We start from the raw sequence: 21,708 nt of genomic DNA, 5'->3' as shown, positions 1-21,708 counted from the left end.
TGGGTGTAGACCTTCAACCCGCCCCGGCCACGATGGCTGAGAGACCAGCACTCACCGTCCAGCCACCTCCGTCGGTGCGCATGTCGCAGAAGACCTGGAAGCCCGCTGGGTCGTGCGTGGGGTAGACAGAGTAAATGCCATCTTCCTGATGCCCACTGGTATAAATGTCATAGCAGTCACGGGGGCGAGAGCCTGCAGGGGGAGAAAACAAGGTGAGGGCTTGAAGTGAGATGAAGATTCACAGGCGGCATCATCAAGACTCAAGCACGGCGGGGGTATTGTGTCCAGTACTGGAGAGCATGTCTACCCTGCTATGTCCAGTGCTGGAAGCCACTGTGAGTGTTGATTCACTTTTTAAAGCGGCTATGCAAGGGTAGCCAACTGCTCATTCATTCACATTACACTTTCATTAACTCACTCACCCACTTGATCACTCTCTAGCTCACTTCCTCATTCATTTACTTGGTTGGTTGGTTGCTCACTAACTCATATGCCTACTAACGTACTCATTAATTTGATCTTTCAGTCGCTCACCCACATACTAACATGATTGCTCACTCACTATCTTACACAATCCGTCACTCGATTACTCACAAAATCACAGAATCACTCGCTCATCCTCTCACTGTGATCTTTCACTCTCTCGCGCACTCATGCAATTGCTCACACATGCACTCATTTGATCACTCACTCATTCAATTGCTCAATCACTTGCTCACTCGCTCACTCGCTCACATAAACACTCATTCTCTTACTCACTTTTGAGTGTAGTTCTGGAGGCCTCACTGGGGTCACACAAACGTATCTCTTGCTCACTCACTCACTCTTGAGTGTAGTTCTGGAGGCCTCACTGGGGTCACACAAACGTATCTCTTGCTCACTCACTCACTCTTGAGTGTAGTTCTGGAGGCCTCACTAGGGTCACACAAACGTATCTCTTGCTCACTCACTCACTCTTGAGTGTAGTTCTGGAGGCCTCACTGGGGTCACACAAACATGAACTACAATGGTGGCATTTATCACCACATGCGCAGTTCAGTATCACAGGTAGGGGCAGAAGATGACAGTAAAGCCCCTGCTGAGACACGGGGTGTGCCAGACAGGCGTTTCTTTGTCTGCCTTAGGGGGCCCCGAATAAATATTTGGGGAGGAAGTAGAAGACTTCCCAAATGGGGGAAAGGGAGTTGTAAATATTATCAGAGCTATTCACAAAGGTACCTTACACCTGTGAGTAATTTGCATGTGTACATTTATCCTTACACTTTTGAGTAACTTTACTACCTTTGCTTGTCTACAAATCTTAAGTGTGAAGTTACTAAAAAATGTAGACTTACATGTCTCCCCTCTCTAACAAGCATTTGCAAAGCAATAGGTCTCGCATTTGCGAGAGTTGGAGCTATTGGCATTGTAAATGACAATGCCTTTTATTAATTTGTTTTGAAAACCTGCAAATGGTGCATAAACACGCACTTTGTACGTATAGTCCTTGCTTACGAGAAGCAAGGCTGTCAGTAAAAGAGACTGCCAGCTTTGCTTCTCATAAGCAAGAGCTAGAAGTACAAAGTGCTTGTTTACGCACCGCTTGCAGGTTTTCAAACACATAAATAAAAGGCATTGTCATTTACAATGCCAATAGGTCAGACTCTTGCAAATGCGAGACCTATTGCATTGCAAATGCTTGTTTCTCCTCTCAGATGTGGCTGTTATGTAATGACAGTTGTTTCCTGGGTCACCTGGGGGCCTTGGCAGTACTGGGCATTTAATGACAGCAGGTACTGGGCATTCATAGACAGCTGGATTGAACAGGGGTGCAAAAAGCCTCCACAGATCCTGTTTCTTCTTTTTCTCCACCAACTTGCCGTGCACATGCAGTTTGATGATGAGGCATTGGCAGTGGAGGCGGGTGCTTCTTCCTTATGCCAATCTGACTGTCTCTGTATGAGGGTGGCACCAAAAGATGAGGTAAGGGGAAGCCTACTTGCGTTCTCCGACCCGTGCCCCTATCTCAGCCACTCCCTTGGAAGCTTCCACAGATCCAGAATGGAGGGTGATGTGGAGGCGCTCGACTGAGAAATACAAAAGACTGATGGGTAGAATGTTTGAATTCATTTCTACCAATGGGAATTAGTTACTTAGGCTGCATTCCAGTCCATCATTTGCTTGCCCGCCATGCCACCTTAAACAGAAGCTGGCTATACACAAACCATCCTGGGTCCTTTACTCAATGGGACCCGTCCAGCCTGAAATGTAAGGACAGGTCCCATCTGCACTGGAACACAAGCCACCCCAGACAGGTTACAACTTATTTGGGCTTCATGTGTAGGATGCAGCTTGGCTGCAGTGGTACAGTGAGCACAGGGCCCGCGTCTGGGCATACCCACTGCACCCAAAGCATTACAGTGAGGGATATAAAACACCGATAGGTGGAATGCTGGAATTAATTTCAGCTCACTGTCACTCCATTGTTTACAGTCAGCCTTCAGCCCTCCTGTTCTCTAATAGTATTTTTAGTAATCTCTAAATTGACAGCGTCGAGGGGCATCTGGGCTTCACTCGAGGCATGGATAGGTCAATAACATTGGTTCTGCTGCCCTACCTAGGTTAAGTAGTAAGTCTTTTAATAGTATTGCAAGATGTTATATAATGCCCCCTAATGACCAACTGTAATGTAATGATTAATGATGGAAGAATCCTTATTTATGTGCTTCTCTCTGGTTTTTTTTTTTTCGCTCATTTATACTGTGCCGAGTACTGTTTAGTAAGTTTTTGCTAGTATCGCTTATGCTTACAGTTATTGTGTACTCTCTCATTGTCCTGAATTAAGGCCTGTTCTTTTCTTGTTTTTTCTTTTCTTTTTATTCATTGTTTTTTCTTTTTTTCTTTTTCTTTTCTCTCTGTTGTAACCACAAGCATAAATAAAAAAATGTAATAAAAAAATGATAAAAAAAAAGAAAAAAAAAAAAAAAAGAAAAAAAAAGAAGAATAAAAAAAAAAGACAGCGTCGAGGGGCATGTCTTGAAGATGATCATGTGTCTTGCATTCATGGAGCCTCGTAGCCTTCTGCCTTGGCACACCCCACCCCCTAAACGCCTGCTTCAGCTTTAGTTTGAAGCGCAGTGCTAACGGAGCAGGAACTTGAGGGCCCGTATGGTCTGCTGAAGCGATATGTGCTGTCGTGAGCCTGTGGCCTTAGGAGCAGAGCATGTCTTTATAAACCCCTGGGGGCAGATTTATGTTTGACTTGCGCCTCATTTACGCCGCCGTTGCGTCACTTTTGTGATGCAGCAGCGGCGCAAATCCTGCGCCATGGTGCGGGGTATTTACAACGTGACGCATCTGGGAGATGCGCCACATGTAGGCATTCCAGGGCAGGTGGGGGCGGTCCGGCGCAGGAACGCCTCCTAAAAGTGGCTGAGTGAAATCTACAAGATTTCACTCAGTCACTTTTGAGCCCATGCTGCGTCAAAACCCTGCGCCTGCTTGAAGCAGGCGTAAGGATTGACGCAGCATTGTGAAGATAGGGCCCCCAAGAGCATTGCTGGAGCTGCGTCGCGCTTGCGACGCAAATCCAGCAATGCGCCACTTTTACAGCACAGATGCGTGACGCATCTGTGCCGTTTTTGCCCCATGGTGCGCCGCATTATAAATGCGGCGCATCCATGGTGGTGGAGCTGGGGCGCAAAATAACTGGCGCATCCCTGCTGATATGCAGGGATGCGTCAGTTATTGTAAATATGCCCCCAGATGCTCCGAGCGGCGCCACCTCCCAGGGCTCCTGCAAAGACTGCATGCCTTGAGAGTCACAGAAGCAACGCTGCAAAGGGCCCCTGCAGCCTCCGGCCGGCTCTCAGTGTCAACAGTCCATGTGCTGATACCGCTGCGGCTTCCTGGAGCCTTCTCATCCAGCACAGCGCTCTGTTTACCGGCAGCAGGGAGCTAGAGGCAAATGCAAATCTTGCCTTTAGATCCTTCTTGTTTTTCCTCTGTGTGTTGTTATTCTGAGATTGTAATGAGGGAAGTCATGAAGTCTTATGAGTGCAGACCACCACAACCCCTGCGTTAGGTTTCATATCCTGGCTTTGTGTTTCTCCCAACCGTTCACTCTTAACATTTAATGTTCACACGTATGAATGATATGTGATTCCTACGCCTTATAAATTATAATCCTCATTACCTTATGTATATAAAAAAAAAAGAATTGGACTGATTTACACACGTATGATTTATTGTACCTCAGTGTGTGATGTAAAGCGCTGTGACACCCTACACTAGGATGAGTAGCGCTATAAAATAATTGAACAAAATAAGTAGTAGGTACCATTGGCATCAACATTTGTGTAACTACTCATACAGAGCAATATATCACATCTCTTACATAGGGAGTTAAACTAAGTTAAAAAGCTGCCTCCAAACCATACTTTCTCATAAGCACTTGTGAAGTGATGACATGCTGTGGGCCTTTGTTGTCTTGCATTGATTTGGCCCCAGTGTTAGGCTCAGAGAGCTGCCACCCCCTATATTCTCAAACAAAAGGAGGGCTGATGGGCCTTTAAATCAGACCTTTGTTGGGACCCAGCTGGTAGTGTACATAAGAATGCCGCCTTGGCACATGCATGTTGCTGCACCACACGGAATGTAGACAACATGGAGGTGCTTCTGAAATTAGTCCTGCTGTCGGAAAATGAGAGAAGACTGCACTGTGGGTCCCCATCCCATAACAGAAAGGGTGGGAGTGTGGGGGGCGTGTGTGCATGTAAAGTCTGCATTGCTGTTGACCATCACGCAACAGTTGTGTGTGCACAAGAGAAGCCTGCACTGCTGGTGCACATCCCATACCTGTTGTAGGTGCAAGAGAATTCTGCACTTCTGGTGCACACCCCATAACTGGTGTGTGTGTGTGAAAGAAGACTGCACCGGTGGTGCACATCCCAAACCTGTTCTCTTGTGCACACCCTTGTTGTGTGCAAGAAACCTGCACTTCCGGTGTAACCCAATACCTGCTGTGTGTGCCCAAGCCATGTGCACTGCTAGTGCACATCCCATACATGTTATCTTGTGCAAGAAGCCTGCACTGCTAGTGCACACCCCATACCTGGTGTGTGTGCGAGAACCCTGCACTGCTGTTGCACAACCCATACATGTTCTCTTGTGTACACCCTACTGTGTGCAAGAAGCCTGCACTGCTGATGCACACCCAATACCTGCTGGTTGTGTGCAAGAAGCATTCACTGCTGGTGCACATCCCATACCTGTTATCTTGCACAAGAAGCCTGCACTGCTGGTGCACACCTCATACCTGATGTGTGTGTGAAAGAAGCCTGCACTGCTAGTGCACATCCCATACATGTTATCTTGTGCAAGAATCCTGCACTGCTAGTGCACACCCCATACCTGGTGTGTGTGTGTGTGCGAGAACCCTGCAGTGCTGTTGCACAACCCATACATGTTCTCTTGTGTACACCCTAGGTGTGCAAGAAGCCTGCACTGCTGGTGCACACCCAATGCTTGCTGGGTGTGTGCAAGAAGCGTCCCCTGCTGGTGCACATCCCATACCTGTTATCTTGCACAGGAAGCCTGCACTGCTGGTGCACACCCAATACCTGCTGGGTGTGTGCAAGAAGCGTCCCCTGCTGGTGCACATCCCATACCTGTTAACTTGCACAAGAAGCCTGCAATGCTGGTGCACACCTCATACCTGATGTGTGTGTGCAAGAAGCCTGCACTGCTGGTGCACATCCCTTACCTGTTGTGTGTGTGCAAAAGTCGTCCACTGCTGGTGCACATCTCATACCTGTTGTGTGTGTGCAAGAAGCGTCCACTGCTGGTGCACATGCCATACATGTTGTGTGTGTGCAAGAAGAGTCCACTGCTGGTGCACATCCCATACCTGTTGTGTGTGTGCAAGAAGCGTCCACTGCTGGTGCATATCCCATACATGTTATCTTGTGTACTCCCTGGTGTGTGCAAGAAGCCTGCACTGCTGGTGTACACCCAATACCTGCTGTGTGTGTGCAAGAAGCATCCACTGCTGGTGCACAGCCCATACTTGTTCTCTTGTGCACACCCTGGTGTGTGCAAGAAGCCTGCACTGCTGGTGCACATCCCATACCTGTCTTCTTGTGCACACCTTGGTGTGTGCAAGAAGCCTGCCCTGCTGGTGCACACCTAATACCTGCTGTGTGTGCGCAAGAAGATTCCCCTGCTGGTGCACATCCCATACATGTTATCTTGCACAAGAAGCCTGCACTGATGGTGCACACCTCATACCTGATGTGTGTGTGCAAGAAGCCTGCACTGCTAGTGCACATCCCATACCTGTTGTGTGTGTTCAAGAAGCCTGCACTGCTGGTGCACTCCCCAAACATGTTATCTTGTGCAAGAAGCCTGCACTGATGGTGCACACCTCATTTCTGATGTGTGTGTGTGCAAGAAGCCTGCACTGCTGTTGTGTGTGTTCAAGAAGCCTGCACTGCTGGTGCACATCCCATACATGTTATCTTGCACAAGAAGCCTGCACTGATGGTGCACACCTCATATCTGATGTGTGTGTGTGCACGAAGCCTGCACTGCTGGTGCACTTCCCATACCTGTTGTGTGTGTTCAAGAAACCTGCACTGCTGGTGCACATCCCATACATGCTATCTTGCACAAGAAGCCTGCACTGCTGATGCACATCCCATACCTGTCTTCTTGTGCACACCTTGGTGTGTGCAAGAAGCCTGCCCTTCTGGTGCACCCCTAATACCTGCTGTGTGTGTGGTGTGTGCAAGAAGCGTCCCCTGCTGGTGCACATCCCATACATGTTATCTTGCACAAGAAGCCTGCACTGATGGTACACACCTCATACCTGATGTGTGTGTGCAAGAAGCCGCACTGCTGGTGCACATCCCATACCTGTTGTGTGTGTTCAAGAAGCCTGCACTGCTGGTGCACATCCCATACATGTTATCTTGCACAAGAAGCCTGCACTGCTGGTGCACTCCCCATACATGTTATCTTGTGTGTGCGCAAGACGCCTGCCCTTCTGGAGCACAGTATGTGTGTCCGTGTGTGTGTCCGTGTGTGTCCGTGTGTGTCCATGTGTGTGTCCGTGTGTGTGTCCGTGTGTGTGTCCGTGTGTGTCTGTGTGCGTGTCCTGCCTGTGGGGTGCTGGTGTCCCCGTCTTGGGAGTGCGTGTGTGTTTCTGCCTGTGGGGTGCTGGTGTGTATCTCACTGTGGGGCAGACACACAGCCCTCTCTCCACCCATCCGAAGTTTTCAACGTAACTAGGGTCGAAAGTATACACATCGGCTAAGCTGGTCACCTGTTTCATTCTGCCGTGACGCGCTGTGGGCTGGTCCTGTGAGCGGAGGGGTTGCGCCTAGAAGCCCATTCTAAGAAAGAAAGGCGCTGCCTAGCAGTGTGGCACTCTCTCCTCCCGAGTCAGTCTGCTCATTCGCAATCTGTGCCAATACAAGCGGACCGGACACCTTCCTCCTAGCTTTGTCACGACTCACGACTGAAAGCCTTCAGGCCCTTGAGGGTGAAGGGGGGGCGGGGGCAGTGCTGCTGGACTCTCACTGCGCCACACAGGGGTCCTGCTGTGCACCCAGAGCAGCCATCAGCCCCCCTCCCGCTGCATGCCATGCTGTGTGTCCTTGGTAGCGAAGACAAACAACACTCCAGCAAACAAGAGGGAAAGCAGCACCAGGGGTTTGTGCAAGGTACAGGACACTGGTAAATGTAGATCTGTTCTCATTGTGCTACAGTGAGGAAAGACGGACACTGCCCAAGATGACACACAGTCAGTGCGACAGAGCTGAGATTCAATTCATGTACACTACACCCGCACTCACTGTGTTCACATCCTCTTCCGGCAGCCCTCAAAGACACCCCTACATTCTTTAAAGTAAAACAGCAACGTCTATAAGTTGAAAGTCTGGGGAAAGTGTAAATGTCCAGGATCAATCAAGAGCCCACGCTGCATCCGAGGGTAAATGCGGATAAGAGAAGGTGAGGATCGAGTGATGCTTGCAGGATATGGTCTAGAATAGATGGAAAATGTAACTACCCTGCATGCACCTGTGCATAGCATGTAGTGATGCACATTCATGTTTTTGAGCGCCTGGCATATGCTATGCATTAGGCGGATTCATTTTTAACACGCAAAAGCTGCGCGGCCGTGAAAGTGACATGGCCACGCGGCACTAACGTGAAAGGAAACCACAGAGGAGCGGGGGGGGGGGAGCGCAGCAGCGGAAGCGAGGCGAACACGCGCATCTGCGCGTGCTAGACACAGACGGGAATGGGCTGAGCAAAGGCGGGACATGCCCCGACTTTGCCCAATCGTGTGCCTTTCTAACCTGTTTCATTCTGCTGTGACGCACTGTGGGCGCCCGCCTTTGCCCAATTGCGTGCCTTTTAAAAAAAAAAAAACACACGAAAGCCAATGCCTGCCGGCAAAAGCCTGATCACACGCACGAGCGTGTGGTCAGCTTTCAAAACACCCTTACAAGAGGACTCGCGCTGCGCGAGCAGTGCTACGCACTGTAACTCTAGGTGCCAGACCTAAAAAAGGGGGTGGAGTCTAACTTATGACAGTACATTACTACTAAAAAAAAGCAGTAGTAGGTCTAGCGCCACAAATGGCCAACCCCTTGTGGTGCAACACTCTCCCACAGAAAATAATAGTGCTAGGAAATTAAAATAAAACCCCATAGGAAATAAGGTTAAAAGAAATTCAATTATTTAAAATGCAAAACATATAATATGGACCCTCTACCTTCTCCAACCACACAGCGCATTTTAATGACAAGAATGTCACCTGTTAACCCCTCCACCTTCTATTACAGAGCCAATGCTCCCCTTTCTCAAGGAAGACCAACAAACCAGAAAAAAGCATTTGCAATGCAATGGGTCTCGCATTTACGAGAGTTAGAGCTATTGACGTTGTAAATTAAAATGTTTTTACCTATGTGGTTTGGTGTGTAGTTTATGTTATTGGTTTGTAATTGTATGGCATGGAGTGGAATGATGTGGTGCGGAACTGTGTGTAGTTGAACTGTTAGACATGATATTATAAGATGTTAAAATGTGTTGTGTGTAGTGGATTTATGTGGAATGGATTTGAAGGTAAGGATGTCTGTGTACGTGTGATGTTTACCAATGTTTGTAGGGATGTTGTGTGGACACGTATGCGCACTATCCAGAAGCCAAACCACTAAATTGTTGAAATCCTGCTCTGTGAAGGTATGGGAGCATTCACATTACAGAAGTTTTAGCTAGGCACAATTTGGACCACTCTTTGGGTAGAAATAAAGGGGTGAATAAAGATTGTATACGGCAGAATGAAAAAAGGTGGTTGGGGTAACCATACAAGTTGTGGCCAAAGTAAGTAAGGGTACAAAAACTATTTAACAGTTCACTCCACCAATATGTACATTAGGATCGCAGGCCACCAAATAAGACATTGAAGGTAAAAGAATTTCTGTTCTTACTCTGTAATCCTCTGTGCCAGCTTTTTGCAGGCAGTCATCGAGGTCGCCGAGAAAACCCCATAGCCTCTTACGCTGTGTACAGGGTGGGCTCCAGGGCGGTGCCACCAGTGCAGCCGCACCTGGTGCTGAACTTGGAGGAAGAGAGGGGGCGTGGTGAGAAATAACAGGGATTTAAAAAGCACTAAGTGCAGAGTTCCTTGTGTGTCTACAGGTTATTAGGGAACAATACAAATGTAAAGGTAACTTAGGCGTTGAATGCTCCTGCTGGGGAGAGATTGGAGTTCTTCTGTCTAGTGGCTGTTTTTGCACTCATGCTAAAGTAGCGCAGAGGATTGAGAGTCCTGCTGCAAAGAACTTGTCCTTGTGTGTCCAGAGGTTGTCAGATAACAACAAAAATGCAAAGGTAACTTTGGCGATTAATGTTCCTGCAGGAGAGCGATCGGAGTTTTATCTAGTGGCTATTTCCGCTCATGCTAAAGCAGCACAGACAATTAAGATGCCTGCTGCAAAGAGCAGAGAGTTAGACAGCATTCCTAGAACCAAAGTAAGACTGAGAAAGGCCTGGTACTTAAAGCAGCAAGGAACTGGGAAGTAAGCAGACAGATTGCCAGATTGGGAGTGAGTGAGGTGCTGATCATGAAAGGGGGGAACCCGAGCCTGCAGGCTGGCTGACCCGGAACTCAGCCGCCTACACAGGGCACCTGCCACTCCTTTTCCTGAAGCCTTCAGCACTAACTCTCACGGTTTGGAGAACTTTGAAAAAAGTTGGGTGAGCTCTGCAAAAGTAAACATAGGTGCACGGCCACCATTCAATCAATCAATTAGGGGGTTTGTAGAGTACTCTACTCACCTGTGAGGGTCTAAATTGCGCTGGGGGGGGGGGGGGGGGGTATGCAGCTCCGTTCTGTCGAAGAGCCAAGTCTTAAGTGCCTTCCTGAATGTGTTCAGGGAAGGGGTATTTCTGTTGTCGATCGGGAGCTGGTTCCAGGTCTTGGGTATACATGTAGGAGAAGGCTTTTCTACCTGTTCTGGCTCTGTGGATGCACGGGGTTTCGGCAAGGGCGAGGTCGGCTGATCGGAGATTTCTCTTGGGTAAATGGAAGGAGATTCTCTCATTGAGGTATTGGGGCCCGGTATTGTGGAGGCATTTGTAGGTATGGGTGAGTATCTTGAAAGTTATTCTCTTCTCAACGGGGAGCCAGTGGAGGTTCCGCATGTGTTGGGTGATGTGTTCGTGTCGAGGGATGCTGAGTACGAGTCTGGCTGCGGTGTTCTGAATGGTCTGGAGTTTGCGGAGCAGAGACTTGTTGATCCCGGCGTAGAGGGCATTTCCGTAGTCCAGTCTGCTGATTATGAGTGCATGGGTGACTGTCTTCCTCGATTCGGGGGGGGGATCCATTTGAAGGTCTTTTGGAGGATGCGGAGGGTGTTGAAGCAGCTGGAGGCGACGGCGTTGACCTGTCGGGTCATGGAGAGGGAGGAGGTGAGTAAGATGCCGAGGTTTGTGGTGTGGTCCGTGGCGGTGGGAAGGCTGTCGAGGGTAGTGGGCCACCAGGTGTTGTCCCATGCAGAGGGGGAGGGCCTGAGGACTTAGACCTCTGTCTTCTCTCAGTTGAGCTTCAGGCATTTGCTGCAGGATGCGACTTCATTCCTTGCTGGAAATTGTGTCTGGTGGTGATTGGGTCCTTGGTGAGGGAGAGGATGAGCTGGGTGTCATCGGCTTAGGATACTATGCTGAGTCCGTGCTGTCTGACGATGGCGGTGAGGGGACCATGTAGATGTTGAAGAGCGTGGGGCTGAGCAACGATCCTTGTGGTACTCCGCAGTTGATTTACGTGGGTTGGGAGAGGAAGGATGGCAGTCTCATTCTTTGGGTTTTGCCAGTGAGGAAGGAGCAGATCCAGTCAAGGGCGGTGCCCAGTATGCCAGCGTCGTGTAGCCTGGCAGTGAGCGTGCGGTGGTAGACGGTGTTAAACGCTGCCGAGAGGTCGAATAGGATCAGGGCCGTGGTGTGGCCTTAGTCGAAGGAGGGTGCAGATGTCGTCTGTGGTGGCGAGTAGAGCAGTCTAGGTGCTGTGGTTGCTGTGAAATCCAAATTGGGAGGGGGTCGAGGATGGTGTTTTCCTTGATGAATTTTGTTGGGTGGGCATTGACTGTCTTTTCGAATACATTGGCCGCAAAGGGGAGGAGGGAGATTGGTCGGTAGTTCTTGAGATCTGTGGGATCTGCTGATCGTTTCTTGAGCAGGGGTCTGACTTCTGCGCGTTTCCAGTTGTCCGGAAAGATGCCGGTCTCAAAGGAGGCGTTGATGGTGCGATGGTGGTGGCGGCTGTCTGAAAGATGTACAAAGGTGGGTGTCCATGGGGCTCCTGAGTGGATGCCCTTCATGGTCGAGGAGGTGTCTTCGGGGGTGACTGGGGTCCAGGAGGAGATGGTGAGCTGGCTGGCGCAGGTGGAGTAAAAGGTGGTTTCGGAGTCAGGTGTCTGGACGTTGAAGTCGTCGTAGAGGCCCTTGATTTTCACATGGAAGTAGGAGCCGAGCTTGTTGCAGAGGTCCTGGGATGGTGTGATGTCCATGATTTCGCTGGGGGGCTTGGTGAATTCCTAGATGACGCTGAAGAGTTCCTTGGAGTTGCTGGAGTTGGACAGCTGGCAGTTGTTGTTTTTTCCAGGGTTGAGTGTAAGGACGGCAGCTGAGTTGTAGCGGTGGGTGGTTGTAGAGCCAGGGTCCCTGGCACTGGTCGCAGTCGGGTCGGGTCATGTAAGGGCACAGATAGGCTTGCCTTTGGCGTGCCAGCAGCACGGCTGCGCAGCGGCCGCCATTAAATACGGGAGGGGGAGGGAAGCGCAGCTGGGAGGTGGGAAGCGGCAGGGGGAGGGCGGTAAAGTGGGCATGGAGGAAAAAGAAAAAGGCCGCAGGCACAAAAAGCAGAATAAAAGGCAGGCACAAAAGGCAACATATGGGGCACAAGTCACAAATTGAAGATAGAGCGCGCGGCACGCCTTGCTGTTTTCTAAAGGGCAGCCACGCAGAAGAAAAAGAAAGGCGCGCGGCCGCCATTATTAAAAATAAATTGCGTGGAACGCTGCCATGTTTTTTTTTTAAAACAGAGACACCATGTACACGGCTGTGTAGCGGGGAGGGGAGCGAGAGTATTTAAAAGGTAATGATCGGGCGCCTGGCCTAGGCAGGAAAATACGTGGACTCTGCTTTGCTGTTGCAAGAGCAACAAGGAAAAAGTTACTAAGAAAATAGTGCTCACCAACTGTAAATAAAACATACCAAGTAACAACACTTGTAACAGGGGCAGACCTTATGGGAGGTTTCAACAGGAGAAAAGGAGGTACTACTAAGCCTATTGAGCCATGAAATGCCACCATTTACAAAGGACAGTAACAGGAGGCGATTAAAAAGATGGGCAGAAAGTGGGCGGAGCTTAATGCCCATATCCTCCTAAATATAGCATGTCTCGAAGAGACAGCGCACGCGCTGCCTAGGCGAGACCTTAAAAAAATCGCTGTAAAAAGTCACCTCTATTTTCTTTAGCAATGGTTGTTTTTATCTTGGGGTCACTGGAGACTGGGGGTAATACTATTTGGTATAATCTGAGGTTTATTTATGCTAGGGGCCCCTGCAAGCCTAGATCCCTTGGTATGGCCCCCTCTGTAGTTGTACAAAAGGGGGTGGTGATGGACGGAGCATCAGAACCAATCAAACACTCACACCCAGTCAACAGATCTGGGTTTGATCCATCACCGTTCTTTAGCCCCCTCTGCCACCCCAGTTCAGACATGGCCATATGCAAATCAGTCTGACCCTGTGCCTCATGGGAACAGTCCAGCCCGAACTGCCAAGCCATGCCTTCCCTGGACCGGAAACAAGCTTCCTAGGACCGGTTTCTGGCATTTCAGCCGTCTTCAGCCAGGCTTGCTTGAATCCAGTGGCAAAGTGAGCAAGGGACTCACGTCTGAGCATACCCTGCCAACTTATGGCGAACAAAGCGTCACAAAAGGGGGTGGTGATGGACGGAGCATCAGAACCAATCAAACACTCACACAACAGATCTGGGTTTGATCCATCACCCTCTGTAGTTGTGCATGCTTTTGGAGCTGTCAGTTTTGTGTCTATGCGGAGGCGGCTACAAGTGCTTGGAAGGGGTGCATTATAGGATAATCCCTGTGGCATCTGACACCTTTAGGCAGCGGTAATGAGGTAGGAGCAGCCTTTGGTGCCGCTCCAACCACTTCCCTGCCACCCTGGGATGGACATGACTTGGCCACGGTGGTGAAGCCAGACCCTGCCAGAGCCAGAGGCCTTCCTGGTCTAATTACAGTTTGAATCCGGATACAATAAAAAAAAGTGAGCAGGTGGCATCCACTGCCGCTTTCATTCAATAAAGCAGAGGCAGCGCCTAGAGGCAGCTCCTGGAGTGTGCAGTAGGCTTCCTGAAGGGGTGACTGGAGATTAAAGTGGCCAACTTGCCATTATCACTTCACAGGACACTTTGCACGGGTTAGAATGCTTTGAACATGCAGAGAACTATGCACACAAAGACACTTTTAACACGCAAAGTCACTTTGCACAGGCAGAAACAATTTGCATATGGAGAGGCACTTTGCACATGCAGGGGCACTTTGCATGGGATGAGACCCTCTGCACAGGAAGAGACACTTTGCACACAAAGAGTCACTTTGCAAATGCAGAGACACTTTGCATGCGATGAGGCACTTTACACACAGAGGCACTTTGCATGCGATGAGGCACTTTGCCCATGGACAGACGCTTTGTACATGCAGAGACACTTTGCACATGCAGAGACACTTTGCATGCAATGAGACACTTTACACACACAGAGGCACTTTGCATGCGATGAGGCACTTTGCCCATGGACAGACGCTTTGTACATGCAATGACACTTTGCACATGCAGAGACACTTTGCATGCAATGAGACACTTAGTACATGCAGATGCACTTTGCATGCAATGAGATACTGCACATTCAGAGAGACTTTATATAGGTAGATATACATTGCACATGAAGTTAAACTTTGCATGTGATGAGACACTTTGCACATGCAGAGACACTTGGCATGCAACAAGAGACACTTTGCATAGGCAGAGACACTTTGCCTCATGTGATGAGACACTTTGCTCACACACAGGCACTTTGCATGTGATAAGGCACTTTGCACACACACACACAGACACTTTGTATATGACCACACACTTTGTACACACACAATTTGCTTCCGATGAGACTTCAGAAGATGTTTGTGGGGGGGCTATGTGTTGCATAGCACATTATTATTACCCCCTTATTTCATCTGATAGACTCTCCCCTGTGCATCTCTCTCTCTCTCTCTCTCTCTCTCCTTCCTTTTTGTGAATGTGGGTGACAACACTTTTTAAGAGCAGGCAGAGGTCCCACAGACCACTTCTTTTAATTTTTTCAGAGTAGGCAAACTTTCCATTTTTAGGTCTCGCCTATGCAGTGAGCATGAGCTGGATAGGAGACCTTTAGCCGTCGTTAAGCTCTTTTTCGAAGCACATACTGCGCGGTCCCTCAAGGTGTATGCCGCTTGTGGCGGCATACACTTTGCGGGACCGCGCAGGGGCGCGCCACAAGCACGAGTATGTGCTTCAAGAAAGAGCAGACTGCGCGTGCACGCACACACGCACGCACCACTCCCGGGCTTGATAAGATAAGAGTTTAACGTGTTTTCTCAAGTGCGTTGTAATCCTTACCCGATGTGCTATCCCTCTATCTTAATTGAATTACTTTAAAATGAAATCGATTAACATAAATTAGCAATGACGAGCACGAGTGCTGCAAAACAGCTGCTGCTTGTGCTCTTTTGAAAGATGGGAAATTGCAGGTTTTCAAAACATGCGGATTCAAGTCTTCACTATAATTGTTTCTTTTATTTGTTCTGCATGTATTTATTTGCATATAATAATGTAGTATCCTCAGAGCATTAGGAATAGCCACACATCGTTAAACTCTGCAAACATGTACGGGTTTTATATTCGAACCATTGTCACAATGAAGCTTTAGAGTACTCACCCTAACTGCAAATGCCTTGCATTAATGGCTGACTCATATTCACTGACTATCACACTCTCACTGATACTCTCACAAACTCTCACTCTCTCACACTCTCACTGACACTCTCACAGACTCTCACTCTCTCACACTCACACTCACTGACACTCTCACTGACACTGACACTCTCACTCACACTCACATTCTCACTCACACTGACTCTCTCACTCACACTGACTCTCACTCTCACTGACAGACTCTCCCACTCTCACTCTCTCACTGACTGACTCTCCCACTCTCTCACTCATTCACTCTCTCTCACTGACAGACTCACTGACAGACTCTCACTGATACACTGGCTCACTCACTCTCACTGACTGACTCTCACTGACAGACTCTCACTGACTGACTCTCCCACTTTTTCACTAACTGACTCTACCACTCTCTCTCACTGACTGACTGACTCTCACTGACAGACTCTCACTGACAGACTCTCCCACTCATTCACTGACTGACTCTCCCACTCTCTCTCACTCACTGACTGACTCACTCACACTCACTCACTGACTCACTCACTCTCACTGACTGACTCACTCTAACTGACTGACTCTGACAAACTCACTCTCAACTGACAGACTCTAACTGACTCTCCCCCTCTCTCACTGACGGACTCACTCTCTCTCACTGACAGACTCACTGACAGACTCTCACTAACAGACTCTCACAGACAGACTGACTCACGTACTCTCACTGACAGACTCTCACTGACTCAATCTCACTGACAGACTCTACCATTCACTCTCACTCACCGACTCTCCCACTCACTCTCACTCACTGACTGACTGACTCACTCTCACTCACTGACTGACTCACTCACTCTCACTGACTCACTCTTACTGACTCACTCTCACTGATAGACTCTCACTGACAGACTCTCACTGACAGACTCTCACTCTCTCACTGACTGACTCTCTCAGACTGACTGACTCACCCACTCTCTCTAACAGGCTCTCAATGACTGACTCACTCTCACTGACAGACTCTCTCACTGACTGACTCTCCCACTCTCTCACTGCCTGGCTGACTCACTCTCCCTGACAGACTCTTGCTGACTGACAGACTCACTGACAGACTCTTCCACTCTCTCTCAGTGACTGACTGACTCACTCACTCTCACTGACTGACAGACTCTCTCTCACAGACTGACTGACTCACTTTCACTGACTCACTGACTGACTGACAGACTCTCACTGACAGGCTCTCCCACTCTCTCTCACTGACTGACTCACTCACTCTCACTGACTGACAGACTCACTCTCACTGACTGACAGACTCACTCTCATTCACTGACTGACTCACTCTCACTGACTGACTCACTCTCACTGACTCACTCAGTCTCACTGACAGACTTTCACTGACTCTCTCACTCTCTCTCATTGGCTGACAGATGCACTCTCTCTCACTGACTGACTGACTCACTCACTCTCACTGACAGTCTCTCACTGACAGACTATCACTGACAGACTCTCCCACTCACTCTCACTCACTGACTGTGTGAGAAGTTGGCCTGGTATATGCTGTTCACTAGTTCTAGTGACCACCTTGTACCATGCCAAGCAACCCTTATGGTGTGGTTGTAAGTCAACCTTTTCGGACTAGCTGCCCTAGTGGTAGCGTAGGCTAAGCAGTCTTTGAGGCTAAACTCGTGAAACGTGTTAAGCAAGCTGTTTTACCAAATGCAACCCCCTTTTATACCAATGAAAGGACACCACACAGATATATATTCAAAATATATATGTATTTATTTCTCAAAGTAACCCCTAGTCTCTTTATGAGCACAGGAGCACAAATCGTCAAACAAGATTACAGTAGAATACACAGAAGTTGCACGTTATATGGATAGGCCCTGGTGGCCGCTCAAACCATATACTAAAATAGTGGTATAAGTACCACGAACAGAAAAGGGAAAAGGCCTAGGGCCTCTAGAATCGCTGGGCCTACAAGGAGCTAACTTCAGTTAGTGACCAGGAGGTCCACGGGTTGCGTGTGCAGAGCAAATAGTCACACGCGAGCTCCCATAGGTTTTCAATGGGTGCGTAAAAAGTACAAAGTTACTGCAAAGAGGATCTTCCGGATGGAATAGGAACTTAAGATTGGAAACACAGACACTAGAGATGATTCTCTACACTTGGGCACTGGAGTGCCAGCTTTACCTCACCCACAGGAAGCGGGTGCATAGGCGTCGAAGTGCGTCGGGTTTCTTCTATCTGTTCTATGGAGCCTGTGGACAAAGATGCTGCAGGCGACCGGTCCGGAAGAGATGCAGTGGATCCAAGAGTGGATCGGAGATGTTGAAGACCTGTAAGCAGAGGGGACAGTGTTCACAGTCACTAGCCAGTGACCAGCGTGGCACCAGGTGGGTACCAGGCGATGTCGGGTGCAAACAGGAAGAAAGGTGTAGCTTGTCTCTGCAGCCACGTGGTCCCTGAAGGTCGACGACGTCCAGGAGTCGAGTCACGAGCTGTCCCACGCAGGCTCTCGCTGTTGGCGGTGTCGGCGACTTGATCGAAGCAAACAAGCCTTGGCAAAAGCAATTGTTGTAGGAGATGAAATAAGCTGATGGTTCTGACCAGCAAGGTCAGAGGGATTGCTCCTTTGGAGGGGAGCAAGGCCAGTCTGGAGCAACCAGACCAGTGGTGTATTTCTTGAAGTTCGTCGCCAAGATGGCCACTAGCCAGCGGGCCAGCAACCGGTTAGGCGCGTCGAGTTGCAAAATGCAGAAGGGCCCCACGCAGATCGTGGAGATGCTGGAGGGCTCACCTTTGGTGCAGATGCTGCTCGGGTGTTGGGCTTCTCAGATCCCAAAGCACAACTTGGAGGGCGCCTCGGTTGTTGCGCTTGCAGCTTGTCGTGGTCTTTTCAAGATGGCTGGCTCCACGTGTCTCGGTGCCTCCACGGGTCTCCTCTTCTCAGGGACTGTGGATCGGGCGGTGAGAGGTCTATAGGTCCAGGTCTTGTCAGTCTCTGGGCTCGGGCTCCGGCGGGAGGCGGCGGCAAAGCAGACGTTGATTCGCTGGATGGTGCTTGCGTTAGCAAGGTGGTCACTCCCTGACCACAGGGGAGATTGGCTTCAGTCCTCTGTGCGGCAGAGCGTCGAAGTTCCCGTCTTCTTCTTAGTTTCAAGTTGATTCCAGGATGTCTGAAGTCTTAGGACACAGCTCCTACCTTTAAGCGGATTCTAGGGGCCGGACTACCTGCTAGGTCCCTCCCTAAGGGTGGGACCAGGAAGGGGGGTGGTTACACCCCCAATCCTTTGTCCAGCTCGCCCCAGGCCCGGGACTGGTGTGCCCCAGGACCGGTTTGAACTGGCATATGCACCGAGGCTCCTTGTGAGCCTCAGGCATGTCTGGTTTCTTTCAAGCCCTACCTGACCAATACACAAAATCCTGTCTGGGGTGGTGCATGCACCTCCCCTGGCAGGAAACCCTTTGTCCACACCTCCCAAGCTGGAAGGACTCCCAGCAGCAGGAGGGCAGACTTGTGTCTGTGGTGGCAGCATCCATTTTGTGGAGCTGAGGCTATGTCTGATTTTACCCGTGTTTCAGGTACTGTACATGTCGTGTCCCTCTAGAAGGGTGGAATGCTAACCCCGTCGCCAGAATTGGCGAGGGGTTAGTATTCCAATTCGTATGACACCTTACTCGACATGTTTTGATAAAGCCAAACCAAAGTTAGCATTTAACCGCGAGGTTCATAATGCACTTAAGAGTATATGGTATGACGATATCTGGAAACAGTATAAGGAAGTTGTTCCGACCACTGCAGACAGGCTCAGCTCATGCCAGAGCACCATCTCACATGGAACCAAGCACTCTGCCTTCAGGATTGTTAAGGCCTGCCATAGGAGTGACTTATAGGTTACCAGGTGTCCCATTTAAGGTTAGGTATAGGCATACTACACCTAAGTAAGAGGTGGTTACACCAACTTACCCCAGCTGAGTGATCAGCCAGTTGTGTCAAATTTGTTACGCCAAGCCTGGGGTGGCATAATACATGCTTCAGCCCCTGGCAGGCCTTAGATACACCAATGCCCTGGGTACCTAGTGTACACTGGTACAGGGGCTGACAGGGTGATCCACTTCCAATTGGTTATGCACCTAGGGTGCATAGTTTTAATTTAGTAGAGAGAACAGCAGGCTGGGGGTCTGATTGGCAGGCCCACAGCCTCAATATGTCAAAAACCAGTGAAGCAAAAAGCAAAAATTTGGGGTGACCATAGGATAGCAGACCCTACTCTCCCACACAACCCCCCCCCCCCCAAACGCAGGGACATTAAACTAGCCTTGACCAGTCTCATCTTCATGTCCTAAGTGGAAGTACCTGGAGAGACCATCTGCATTCCCATGGTCAGTACCTGGGCGGTGCTCCACTGTAAAGTCCATACCCTGTAGGGAAATGGACCACCTAAGCAGTTTGGGGTTTTCACCCTTCATCTGATTTAGCCACAAGAGGGGCTTATGGTCGGTCTGAATCTTGAAGTGAGTGCCAAACAAGTATGGCCTCAGCTTCTTCAGGGCCCACACCACAGCAAAGGCCTCCCTCTCAATAGCTGACCAATTCTTCTCTCTGGGGGTCAACCTCCTGCTAATAAAAGCAATGGGTTGGTCTTGACCATCTACATTAAGTTGTGACAGCACAGCTCCCACACCCAACTCAGAAGCATCTGTTTGGACAATAAACTCTTTGCTGTAGTCAGGACTTTTCAGGATAGGTGCAGAGCACATGGCCTCCTTCAGGTCATCAAATGCCTTTTGACAGCTTACTGTCCACTGAACCTTTTTGGGTATCTTCTTGGATGTCAGATCATTAAGATGAGTCACTATGGACCCATAGTTCTTAACAAACTTCCTGTAGTACCCAGTCAAGCCCAAGAAAGCTCGAACTTGAGTCTGGGTGGTTGGAGGGGACCAGTCCTTGATGGATTGTATCTTACTCTCCAGTGGTTGAACTTGGCCTCCACCTACAAGGTGACCCAAATATACAACCTTACTCTGCCCTATCTGGCACTTAGTAGCCTTGATAGGGAGGCCTGCCCTTTGCAGGGCCTCAAGAGCCTTCTTCAGGTGGATCAGGTGATCCTCCCAGGTGGAGCTAAAGACAGCAATGTCATCAAGATATGCTGCACAAAAGCCATCCAACCCAGTAAGGACTTGGTTCACCAGCCTTTGGAAGGTGGCAGGTGCATTCTTCAGACCAAAGGGCATCACCACAAATTGATAATTCCCACCTGGGGTTGAGAATGCTGTTTTGGCCTTAGACTCCTCAGCTAATCTGATTTGCCAATAGCCAGCTGTCAAGTCAAATGTGCTCAAAAACTTAGCAGAAGCTAGTTTGTCTATGAGCTCATCTGCCCTTGGAATAGGGTGTGCGTCTGTCCTGGTGACAGCATTGAGAACCCTGTAGTCCACACAGAACCTCATCTCTCTCTTGCCATCTTTGGTGTGAGGTTTGGGGACCAGAACCACTGGGCTAGCCCAGGGGCTCTCTGAGGGTTCAATGACACCTAATTCCAGCATTTTATGTACCTCAGCCTTTATACAGTCCCTGACGTGGTCAGGTTGTCTGTAAAGCTTGTTCTTTACAGGCAGACTGTCACCAGTGTCCACCACATGGGTACACCAGTCAGTTTGACTAGGTATCAAGGAAAACATATGTGAAAATGATTGTAGAACCTGTCTACATTCAGTCTGCTGATGGGCAGTGAGGTTGCCTCCAAGGGTCACTCCTTCAACTGAGCCATCTTCAGGGTTCTGAGACAACAGGTCTGGGAGAGGGTCACTCTCTTCCTCCTGTCCCTCATCTGTAGCCATGAGCAAGCCCATGTCTGCCCTGTCAACATATGCTTTAAGCCTGTTAACATGGAGTACCCTGTGGGGACTCCTGGGAGTTCCTAGGTCCACCAAGTAGGTGACCTCTCCCTTCTTTTCCAGGATTGTATGGGGCCCAGACCATTTGTCTTGGAGTGCTGCTGGGGCCACTGGCTCCAACACCCATACCTTCTGTCCTGGCTGAAACTCAACCAAGACAGCCTTTTGGTCATGCCAAGCTTTCTGTAAGGCCTGGCTTGCCTCAAGGTTTTTGGATGCCTTCTCCATATACTCAGCCATCCTGGAGCGGAGACCAAGTAC

General features: G+C 49.4%; 1 protein-coding gene across 1 annotated transcript in view; it reads right to left on the bottom strand.

The window, feature by feature from the left end:
• Positions 1-21,708, bottom strand: part of FIBCD1 (fibrinogen C domain containing 1) — an 820,840-nt gene that overhangs the window by 446,804 nt on the left and 352,328 nt on the right. Inside the window, exon 5 of the mRNA XM_085613959.1 lies at positions 56-192. Within this exon, the coding sequence (XP_085470085.1) occupies positions 56-192 (137 nt within the window). The remainder of the gene's footprint in view (positions 1-55; positions 193-21,708) is intronic.

The sequence above is a fragment of the Triturus cristatus genome, chromosome 1_2 (assembly GCF_964204655.1).
Source record: "Triturus cristatus chromosome 1_2, aTriCri1.1, whole genome shotgun sequence".
NCBI lineage: Eukaryota > Metazoa > Chordata > Amphibia > Caudata > Salamandridae > Triturus > Triturus cristatus.
Note: the sequence above shows the minus strand (reverse complement) of the source record. Positions and strands in the feature narration are given on the sequence as shown.